The 12,368-nt window shown below is 39.8% G+C and overlaps 1 protein-coding gene across 2 annotated transcripts in view; it reads right to left on the bottom strand.

The window, feature by feature from the left end:
- The window catches only part of ark2ca (arkadia (RNF111) C-terminal like ring finger ubiquitin ligase 2Ca), a gene marked incomplete at both ends in the record, with an annotated part of 32,350 nt that extends 25,859 nt beyond the window's left edge, over nucleotides 1–6,491 (bottom strand). The window contains one exon of one of the 2 annotated variants that reach the window (XM_080743009.1): nucleotides 6,410–6,491. In XM_080743009.1, coding sequence (XP_080599135.1) covers nucleotides 6,410–6,491 — 82 coding nt within the window. The remainder of the gene's footprint in view (nucleotides 1–6,409) is intronic. The other variant, XM_080743010.1, reaches the window with a different exon arrangement.
- Nucleotides 6,492–12,368: the final 5,877 nt, after the last annotated feature.

Below are 12,368 nucleotides of genomic sequence, written 5' to 3'. Positions count from 1 at the left end.
AGAGACCCTGGCCTCAATGGATTACCCTGAAATAAAAGGTTTCAATGAAAAGGATATAATTCTATTTAAGAATATTAGAATATCATAGAAAACAGAACCAATTTTACCTCTACAAAGGATGTCTCAGAGTAATGTACTTCAAAGTACTATTTGAATATGATATAAATACCAAAACGTTCACACCAACAGCCATGTCTGCTGACTGTTGTGGGCTTGTAGATCTGCTATTTTTGGTCAATGTTCCCCCAATCAGAATATGTATTCAAGTGGTTAAGTGTAACTAGTAGGGTGGAGCGGAGTTAAACAAGAAAAAAATAAAGGAATGAGAAAGAGAGGAAAGGATTTGATAGTATGTACTGATTGGGAAGGAATGTTAATAATGACAAATGATGAACAGTACATATTAAATTGTGCTTTTCTTTCTGGTAAGGGCAATTCTTTCAGCTGCAACAGAGCCAAGACAGCTAAGAGATGATGACAGCACATACAGTATCAGTGGTGTAAAGTAACTAAGTACATTTACTTAAGTACTGTACAATTTTGAGGTATTTGTACTTTAACTTGAGTATTTTCAATACTTTTACTTCTACACAACTACATCTCGGATTCCAAATATTGTACTTTTACTCCACTGCAACTATTCAAGCACTTTAGTTACTAGTTACTTTGCAGATTGTGATTATCATTACTAAACATACATTAACCACTTTAGCCCCAGGCCTATGTAGGCCTACAGTACGTTTCGGCTATTTGAAAATAGCAGATCTACAAGCTTGTAGATTATGTGCCACAAGGCAAGAAGTGGAAAGGTAGCAGCCAGGTAACATTTTGAATACAGGAGTCCACTTGTATATTGCAGTATTGATACTTTTACTTAAGTAAAAACATGCAGTACTTTTTCCACCACTGGACGGAGACTATTTTAACCACTTAAACCCCCATGGAATACGCTGTTGTTGAGCGGAGTCCTCCAGGGATCTATACTAGTGTTTTTGAAGTTTTCGATCGACAAGCTCCCAACGTGACGCGCTGCAGCGCGTTGGGAGCTTGTTGGTCTGCTATAGGTTTTCAGAAAACGGATGCTGGCTTTTAAGTGTTTATGATGGGCTCATTTAAGTCCGATTTATACTTTGTCGTACGATGAAAGTCTACACGCTCACTGGAGCTTGTAGATCAGTGCCATTCCCTCACGTCAATGTATTTTCAACTGAAAAAGAGCGTAGATGACGCATTTCACGTCTACACTAGGGATGGGACGATATCATGTCACGATTACTGTGACCAAATTCAAAATTAATCTCCAACATCCATTATCCTGGGCAGAACCGGATAATATGCAGCTCGACAAAATTAAAAGTGCATGACGGAGGCCGATTTAACAATGAATTTAAATCTCCATGATACGATTATCGTGGAGTGTTTTTTTATCACAATAAACGATAATAACGACTACCGTTTCATCCCTAGTCGTCCACACTATATATATTTTGTTTACCTTTTCAGTTGCAAACATGTCATTTTTGGCGTACGACAACGTGGCCATTCAACAACAAAGCATAAATGAGTCTCGGTGAGAAGACAGAGTCGGGGAGGGGAGGGGGGGTGAGGGGGGAGGGATGGGGTCACACATGGAAATCAGCAGAGAGCACACTGAGGTTAGGAAAGATACTACAGTCTTTATTGGAAAATATTAGTGTGTGTGGCAATGTGTGATAAAAGTAATAATAATAATTAATATACCCTATAACCATAATAATTTCATGCAAATAAAGACAAAAGGCAAGGCCCAGTCATGCTTTTTTCTGTAGGGTTAACAGAAACAGAAGCAGCATCCAATGAGTAGATGTGAATTTGCTAAACAGCACACATTTTGGTACAGCAAAGGGACGTCTAAAGCTACACAAAGATTACATTAGAATCTGCTGTTGTTTAGGGCTGTCACGATTATTACATAATCGTCTTTTTTTCATAAGCGTACATAGTCGTTTCCATGTTGAAAAATGTTCATATGTTTAGAAAAAAAAAAGTCAAAAATAGCGGAAATAGCAAGCTCACAAGCTCACAACACGTCGCGATGCGTTGTGAGCTTGTAGATCGGCTATTTCCACTATCAATGTTCTTTTTTAAGTATAAAGTTGTCAAATATGTCAGTAATTTCTTTGTATATTTAGGTTATGTGTCATATCTACCATGTGCAACTTCAAAGCCTAAAAGCCAAACAGAAATGTAATTGTCAACGACAGAAACACGATTAAATCGTTAATCGCAATTATTTGTGTGACAATTAATCGTCGTGTAAAATGTCATAATCGTGACAGCCCTACGGTTGTTCAATATGGGAAAAAGAAAACAATATAAAGAAAAGATCATGCATTAGGGCCTAAATACAGTAACATAAGGTAGAAGAAAACCATAACAAAACAAAAAAAAAAGAATAAAGACATTTTGTTTTTCTCTAGGAGTTCTACAGCAGTGCAGGATATATTCACATCCCTGTAAAATGGATAGCATTTCGTAGGTGTTTGAAGAAGAAGAAAAAGGCTTTTATAGGGCAGGGGTTCGAGACCCAAAAGAGCTCGAGACCCAAAAGAGAAATTTCAATGTCTCTCCCTGGAACCCCAACTAGTGAAAATGGCAGATTTTTTCTTAGATTTTCATTATGAAAGTCTTAAAAAAAAGTTTCAATTTTGAAATAATAATTTAAAGCAGTGTTTCTCAACATTTAACTGGGGACGCCCCTCCCCCTGACGAGCACTAAGAGTTGAGGAATTACATTTTGTATAACACAGTTCTATTGTGAAAATAGCAGATCTACTATCTAGACAGCATATTGTCACAGTTTCTGTCTCTGATATTTGGCAATTTGGCCAATGTTTAATTCGTCGTTTTAGAGGTATTAAGAAGTCCTTAAATTGTCACTTCAGAAATGTGCAGATACCCTCTATACACTTTATGTTGGTTTGTTTACTGTTGAGTGAGAAAACCCACAGGTTGAGAAGATGAGAACCACTGATTTAAAGGATAAAAATGTACGAGATGGAAGACAAATTATATTTAACCCCAAGATGGATCCCGACCCGCAGTTTGGGAAAGACTGTTAATGGTGGGGGGGTGGGAGCAAGCATGACAGTGGCTCAGAAGGGACATTTTAAAGCGGCGGGATACGTTAGGCCTGCAGTCTCGCCAATTTACTGTGACCACAAGCTGAATGGCCACATTCTACTAGTGGGAACAAAGACTGTCACACATGGAGGGGATTAGGACTGTCTGACAGGTGCACTGTGCCATCAGAGGTGACAATTTATAATGGAAAACACACACAAAAAATAGCAGATCACCTTTGTGAGCTTGTAGATCAGCTATTTTTTGGCAAATGTTCCGCCCCTGGATAATGGATGTAGGGGATATTTCAATTATCGCGATAATATTGTAAATCACGGTTTCTTTGGTCACAAATTAATAATCGTAAAAGAAAAAACATTAACCGTAACTATGTTTCAAAAACAGCGACAACAGCAGATCTACTATACAAGCTCGAACCTGAGCTTGTAGATCTGCTATTGTCACCGTTTTGTGAAGTTTTCCCTCCTAGAATGACATGCCCAAAATTGGGAAGCCAGGTTAAAAGTTGTTAACAGAACACACATCAGTGTGCTGTTTATTTGCAGATTATGTTTTTATGAAAAATATCATGTATAACTATGAACGGAACGATATGAAAATGTGCCAATTGATGATGAAAGCTGGCAAAATGCACCTTTTAAAGGGAATGGAGAGAGACAAAGTTATATCCAAAGAGTTCGATCAAGCCCGGCTGTAATCGAATCAGGGGGGTCCAAAATGTATCCACTTTACAGAGATTTACAGCAGAAATGTAGGAAATGGAAGAATCACAATGACATTTTTGTCGTCAAATCTAAAAAAGCTACAATGGGTTATTTCTTTTTTTTTTTAACTAAAGAGCAACATGACAGTTTAAAAAACAAAACAAAACGAAAAGACAAACTGTTTTCTACAGAAAAGGTGTTATTCTTTAGTTTGGTTACACAGAAGGATACGGTTATGAGTGGGAACTCGGGTTTTTTTTATTTTAAATGCCAATGTCGTCTTCAGATGGAAAAGAGGAGGAAGTATGGAAGAAGGAGGAGGGGGTCACAATAACAGCTAGATGCAGAGAACAGGCAGAGGCTACGGCGGGAGGAAGAGGAGCACAGCAGCAGATGATCGTTAGCTACACAATGGAGGGGGACAAAGGTCTGAGAAAGGCGGAATGTGGCGAGCCAGCCTCCATACTATGGAACAAGGAAAAAAGAACACAAATAAAAGCACAATGAAATCATTGGTGCTACTTGCATGTATTTGGTTTTTTAAGTGCATGTCATGTTATTATTATTATCATTATTATTATTATTACTACAATCAGCCCAGTGTGAAGTGAATTTCTGCTTGCATTGACAAAATTATAATGTGTGTGTGAGCATGTGAGCGTGCGCGCGCGCGTGTGTGAGAGAGAGAGAGAGAGAGAGAGAGAGAGAGAGAGAGAGAGAGAGAGAGAGAGAGAGAGAGAGAGAGAGAGAGAGAGAGAGAGAGAGAGTGTGTGTGTGTGTGTGTGTGTGTGTGTGTGTGTGAGCGTGTGTGTGAGCGTGTGTGTGTGTGTGTGTGGGGAGGGAGAGGGGTCAGTTCAGTTGTGATCATGCATTCACAGTTTGAGCACGTCCACACAGTACCTATGAAGAGACGTAAATCACATGTTCCCCCTGTCACCAGGGATGTCGCACCAAATCCTGGGCATTGGGTACTTTAACTATTGAAAAATAGCAGATATACAAGCTCAAAGCATGGCTGCGAGCTTGTAGATCTGCTATAAAAAAAATCGTGAAAATGTGTTGAATATTTCAAATCCTTCTGAGGTTTTTGAAAAACCAATGTTACTATGTCAGTGGTGCTCAAACCTTTTCACGTGAAGGACCCCCAAAATGATATGTATTTGGCCGCGCTGTGAGCTTGTATATCTGCTATTTTTCAATAGCTAAAGTATATAAAACAATTAGGGCCCCTCCACCTTGGGCCCTAGTAACTCAGTCCCACTCCCCCCACCCCCTTGTGACACCCCTGCCTGTCACACAAAGCCATAATGTAGGGGTCTTTTTGAAACACAGTAAGACACCATGTACAGTATGTAGCCTAATTATGAACCTAGTTTAGAAGAAAACAGCTCACACGTGACATCTGGAGATACAACCACAGAAGCGCTTTGAAAACCTTGTTGTTGACTGTACTTTAAATGAACTGAGGGTAATCACAAGTGAAATAGTAAAAAGGGCTAAATGGGAACACAGATTGCACTGCCGATCATGCAGGTGAACCCCTTATGGTTGTCAATATCGTCTATAGGCCAGTGGTTCAAATCTCAATCTGTGGGTCGGAGGGAGGGGGTTCCAGGGGGTCCCCATCTTAATGATTGATACTTGGAATCCAAATTGACACTGATATGTACAAATGAAACCAAAAAGACCCTTACAGGTTCATTTGCTTCTATTTGAAGACCCTCAGGTTTGATTGGTTGATTGAAGAGTTTATTAGCAGTTTGCAATAGAGAAAAGTAGTTTCATGACAGCAGAAATCACTGGTACAAGGTCAACTAAAAGGAGATCCTAGAAAGCCTTACAGCTTATTTACACAGGAACCACTTTACATCAACATAGGACTTTAGTAGAGATTGGGGTCTCAGTCAAGAGATAAACATATGAAATGGAAAAATGGTTTAATCATAAAATGCATATGAAACTAGGGATCTTTGAAGGGGAAAAAGAGAAAAATAAATAAGGTTGAGCTTGTCCAAATTGCAGAACATGACCAAGGTGAGTAATGTGTGAGGCTAGATTTGATTGTGAGCAGATCAAATCAATATAATAGACCTAACCGTTTCATTTAAATATAAACACACCGCATAAATTAATAGGTCTCCACCAAAACAAACCGCTGGCACGATGAGCCATTGTGCACAGTACACACACACACACACACACACACACACAGCTGACAGACGGCTAGCATCAACAACACTGCTATATTATGTGGTCAATGACAGCTGAGCTACAGGCCCGATTATAATCTACTAAAAAGCTAAATGATATTTAAAAACGGAGCTTCAAATAATCTTAAGGGAAAAAAACGCACGATTGTTTGATCGCTTGGTTTCTCGATCAATTAAAACCGCGGCGGTCATCATATTAGCAGCATAGCTTCATGCTGGCTGGCTGGCTGCTGACTGCTGCTGCCTGATTGGGGCTAGCAGGTGCCAAATACTATGTTTATATTTACATCATTGGTGTGTGCGCGATCGGCGTTGGAATACGATGGAAAGACGGCTGAGAACATGGTAACACAGGGGATAATAATGTAATACAAAACAATAGAGAAACCATACCTCTGTTTCTAACTGAACCGAAGACGGGGAGAACCAGATATCCGACATGTACCAACACCATCCTGGCTGGATCCTTTGTTGTGTCTGTGTGGAGGGGAGCCTGGCTGTGTGGAGCAGCCTAGCGGGACAGATGGTCCAGCCAGACACACTGCTGACTGCTCTGCTCTGATGGGACGTTCGCCAACGAGTCGAGTCTTTTGAACGGCTCTTTGAAATGAACGATCCGGTTCGCAGTATTGGAACAGTTCTTTATTTATTTATTTTTGACGAGGCCGTCGAGGGGGAGTAAATTCTTTACTTAAAGGAGTAGTTCACCACCAAAATGACTTTTTTTTTCATGTTATGGAGACTTGAGTTCAAATAAGACAATTAATGATAATTATTTTAGTAAATGTGTAGGCTCCGGGGTAGCGCGTTGGTCACTTGCCAACGAGCTCAGCTCTTTGGCCGACTGGTTAACGTATGCACCCTGTTAAGTAGCGGCCCGGGTTCGCCTCCCGGTTGTTGCCTTGCGGTCACGCTACATTGGTGGCAGTGGTCCCTGCGGTCGCCGGGCAGTGCCGTTAAAGACTGGACGGAGTCGTGGTAGGAGGAGGTGTCGATTCTCCATCCCTGGTTGCTTTTGGACCCCCCCCCCCCCGGTTTCAAAGTCGATCTTAGATCCTGGCCGGCGCGCGTGGTTGCGCTTATAGGTATAGGGGACGACTGTAGGCTCTGGGGTAGCGTGCTGGTCACTCGCCAACGAGCTCAGCTCTTTGGCTGACTGGTTAACGTATGCGCCCTGTTAAGTAGTGGCCCGGGTTCGCCCCGGTTGTTGCCTCGCGGTCACGCTACAAATGTACCCTCTCCTCCTCGGGCCCACCTTACCGATCTTCACCACGAAAGCGTGGGGTGGCTCGAAGTAGCTGACAGAGTACAGAACCTACCTGACAAACTTCCTAAAGGTCAAGGATGTTCACTGATGGAAATAGAAGTAATATTCCATATGGATAAACAGTTTTCCCCAACCATAATAAAATACTCCACACAAGAAATGATGAATGTCCACACCAGCGTAATTCCGTTTTTCTATTAGATGTATTGAAGTATAGTCAGAGTTCAAATTGTACTGTACAAGTACAGTAGAGCATTTTCACCCATAGTTTCTCTGAGTACAAAGCATAATGATTTCACAGATATATGGAGTTACAGAATACATTAGTCACATTCTGATTGGACAATTAAGCATAACAGTGGACATCAGATGTTTTCGTGTTGTTGGCCCCAGTAGCAAGGCCAGATATCATGGCTTGGTAATATCATTTTGTTATCCGGTATCCTGGGCATTGTGACCTGCAGCGGACAGATCTCATTGCGAGGATTACTCATTTGTCCTAACACAGTATGGCATTGACGTTTAACACTGAAAATGATATCTATACCGTGTTAATCATAATAACAGGAACATTTTAATCAATTATCTTAACAAATCCCCCCTGAAATCCCCGGAGAAAGGAACATAAACAACAAGGGAAGAAGACATGGGTTAAACTTTTTAAAAGTATTTGAAACAGAACATAATAATTGAACAATTTAAGTCAAAAACATTTCGATAGCTTTACGTTTTAAAGAGGAGAGTCAAAAGAACTGTATATTTCCAAAGGTATTTAAATCAGAATATCATAATTGAACAACAATAAGTAAAACTGTATAATTTGGAATCAGTATTCCTGAGATTAAACCAAGGATATTTTCTCAAATAGGCCTGTTTAATTTGGGGCCTGTTTAAGTTTAGTTAACATGAGTTAGAATATTTTTATGAGAGTGAGGAGAAAATCACACGTTCCTTAAAATATATTGATAGAAAAAGGAAACCTTTGATCCATCAATAACAAACATTGTCCTGTCGCACCATGACAAACTTTATCACTAAATTTAGAATCTTTCCAAAGTTTCTTCACAGCCTCAGCTGGGTTGATGGTGGGGTGCACTACAAAGAGTGCCTTTAATGAAAGAGAAGAATATATATATATATTTTTTTTTTAAAGTTTTGATTTGTTTGGTGAAGTCGCCTCACCTGAGATTGACGAATGTAGAATTTTGAAAATTTGATTAGTGTGGTGGAGCGGTCATGGTCCATTCCTTGCTTGACCTATGACCTTCGCCAGGGTGTCCCAGCCAGGGTGGACTTTTTGACTCCACAACAGTAAGGTAGGACCTCTGTCCTCATCATTTCAGTAAGGTTTTATAACCAATATGACATTTCAGTATTTAACATTTCCAGGACGAGGCTATGAGATCTTATCAAAATAAGAGAGTTGTATGTTGTGACAAGACAGCTGTAAATATTAACAAAAATGATATAGGAACTCATGTGACTTGAATCCTCGTACTCACGAAAAAATGATCCTTCGTCACAGATCATGGGAGGAGATATGGACCGTCTGTCATAGATAAGTCAATTAATCTGAAAAATAAAATAAACATCAGAATTACTTGGAAGTTAAGACCATTGTGTGTATTTATGTATAGACATGTTTGATTTGTTTTAGATATACATCACCAGGGGACACGATTTGTGTCTAATTGTTCTGTAAGGGGTAAACAGATTTAAACATGGTTAACTCATACAGGGCCAGATTTCCAAAATATGAATATGAATGTGCGCTTATAACGCCAGGAAATAGCTATTTTGTATCCCCCCAGACCACCTTAACCAGACCACCTTAACGAATGCACGTTCATCATACCATACCACCAGATGACCACTAGAGACCACCATACACCATACACTGACATGGTCCCATGTTAAGCCTGTTTAAATCCACATAACAGGATGAGACGCTGACTTGGTCCTCATTGACTTAACATGGACGGGCCGCCGGTCACCATTTCAGCTCAATACTGTTCAATTCGTGCTTGATCGTCTCAAACCACCATTGGTATGGGCATCGGGACGTATATAGATGCCACACAGAAAGTTTCAGAATCAAAATCCGACCTAGTGAAGCTACGTGAGGGTCGGATGGTTGCATTGAGGCTAACGCTAGCAGAGGCCTGTTGTCAACAGGAAGCCCTGGTTTAAAGGTGACGTCATAATCGTATCCTTTTTTTTCACGGTTTACGTGTGGACATTAGCTGAGGTAAGCTAACCATTTCGCTCCGTCTATAAACACATATTAAAATCTTAAACAATGCTTTTATATAAAAGTCGCTCCGAGTCGCTCGGCACCAAACGCCATAGTGAACTAGTCGCTCGTAAAGTCGCCCGGCGCTAACTGAGTTAAGCAAAATGAAATATATATATTCTGGAATAAAATGAGATGAAAACAAAGTGGAATATGTAAATATGAAATCAGAAAATGAAATATGTAAATATGAAATCAGAAAATGAAAATATGAAAGAAATAAATTAAAATGAAAAAATATTAATTCTAAATATTAATTCTCCAAACACAACACATTCCCTCCCGTTTGGCACATATTGGGTGTGACAAAATTTGTTTTGTTGATGTTTGGAGTAATTTGTTAAAATATGGTCAAGGTGGTCATTTACTGTACGGAAGTACAGTAAATTAGGACATGACAGTGATTCTGCTCACTGTCAGACTAGAGTTAGAGTGAGCTTGTGGGACGAGGTGTACCATAACAAGATAAGCATTTCCAAAACAATAGTTGGCCTATTGAAGGCCTCTCTATTAAAAGGGTTAGAAAACCAGAGAGAAATTTTAAAGAAATAAAATAAGAAAAGTTAAATAGAAACACATAACATGCTCATAATGTCATTTTTTTTTCATATGTGTAATACCGTAGGGTTGTAATAATTGTGGAATTTGACTGAAAAGGTTTGAATGGAGCCCAGCTATCTAAATTGTTTTTGGAACGGTCTCAGCCTGCTGGGGGAGTAATCAAAGTACTTTTACTCAAGTAAAGAGGATAAAGGATTACCCAAAATAAACCAAGAAAGATAAATTAAAGGTCGAATAAAACAGGGCAAGGTTGAAAATAGAAATAATAATAATATTGATAATAATGATTATGGACATGATTCTGATAAGCCTCTCTCCCTCTTTAACCCATAACTGCAGTTTATGTGTTAAAGATGGATTTTGGCAAATATTGGTGAAAGTAAACGTTTTTGGTTCATGTCCATAAGATGTGGTTTAAAAGAACAGGATTACTAAATAATTCTTAACATGATAATTGAGGATCTGGGTTAGAATGTTGAGTTGAGTATTTGGCTGAAGCGGAGACTCTGTGAGGCTATCAGTTTTTTTTTTTTTTTTATGTTCTGAAAGGAATGGAAACAATCTCAACAAGTCAGCCAGCGTTCAGTTGTTACAGGAAATAGTGTTTTTCACGACAAAACAGGAGGACAGGAGAAAACTGGTTAAAATAAAATAAACAGTCATAAAATTAAACTGGTTAAAATAAAATTGAAATAAAACAGTCAGTCAGTCAGTCACCTGATCTGCCAGAAGTGGTAGCGAGTGTCTGATAATCAGTCAGTTAGTCAAGTTGGTAGCGAGTTAGTGGAGTTCCACCATACCTGTTCTGCCAGTCAGTCAAATCCGTCCTGTCCCATAAAATGAAATAAATAAAGTAAAAATAATCCCTACCATCTGTCATGGATGAAAAATAATTAAGGCAGAGGGAGAAAAACCAAAAACATTAGGAGAATTACATGGGGACAGATTCAAATATAACCCCAGCGTTCAGTTGTTATCAAGTCCTGAATTGGAATGTAAACAAGTAGATTATACAGAACAAGAGCGAATGAAACCCCTTTTGAGAGAGAGAGAGAGAGAGAGAGAGGGAGAAATCAGAAACCAAGACCAAAGGTCATATGTGTGTACAGTATGTAACCACCTGTCATTGATGGAAAAGCATTAGGAGCATCACATAGACCCATTCAAATAAACACAAGCGTTGGTTGTTATCAGTACAAGGCATGTGGAGTCATATCAAGAGAGTAAAAATAGGCACCCTGAGACTGAGAAGCGGCTCGTGGCCTCTCAAAGTAAAATCCCCTCATAGTTTTTTCAAAATAGAACAATAATAAACCATAAACCAAAATGTAAGCATCGGTCAAGCGAGCGTGGGCCAGCGTAAGCGCAAGCAAGCCAGCAGCATCAGTAAGATAAGCAGACTTTATCTGTATAGTACAGAACACATGGATTCCGTAGCACCTCTCACTTCACCTTGGTCTGATTCTTTTTCCTTCTTTCATAATAGATAGACCAAAATGTAACCAGGGGAGGAAAATGGGATTAGAGATGATTAGATAGACAATATATCATACATTTAACACATACTTAGTCAAAAGTAGACAAAATATAGTACCATCTGGACGTCCCCAAGGTCAAAAGAGTGTTTGTTCTTTTCGGGACATTGTAATCCAGTAAGTCACATAGCAGATCTACAAGCTCACAACGCGTCCCATCGCGCTGTGATTTTGAAAGGCAGTGTCAGCCAGGTTCGGCTGGGGGGGCATTGTCAAGCCCCTCTGGTCCGGTGTTCAGCATCTGAAGACATTGTTTGTGTTTTCTGTTCCTTCCTAATGAGGTTTGAGTGGCATCCAGTGTCCAATTTCTCCGTAGCTCCGCACACATCCATTGAAATGCTCCGGGAAAGGTTTTAGGCAGTGTTGATAAATGGGAGTCCCCGATGATCTTCCAGAGTGACTTGAGGTCCGGGTTAAAAGGAGGTTCTGGGTTTAGATTGTAACCTCTCATCCGTGTGGGTCCAAGTTTTCGAGTGGTAGGCCTTGACTTGCCTGATGGACTGGCCATGTTTAATTAAATGTTCTTGGAAGCGCTCACAGAGTTATGGGGTGGATAGAGAGTCTCTGAGATAAAAAGCTCCTTTTTTTCAACATCTCAGCTGGCCTGAGACGGAAATTAAAAAATAAAATAAAATAAGACAGACTAAAGACGAAACAAGACAAGCGACTCCAAAG

The sequence above is a fragment of the Nannobrachium achirus genome (assembly GCF_963921795.1).
Source record: "Nannobrachium achirus genome assembly, chromosome: 15".
In the NCBI taxonomy this organism is placed as follows: Eukaryota; Metazoa; Chordata; class Actinopteri; order Myctophiformes; family Myctophidae; genus Nannobrachium; species Nannobrachium achirus.
Note: the sequence above shows the minus strand (reverse complement) of the source record. Positions and strands in the feature narration are given on the sequence as shown.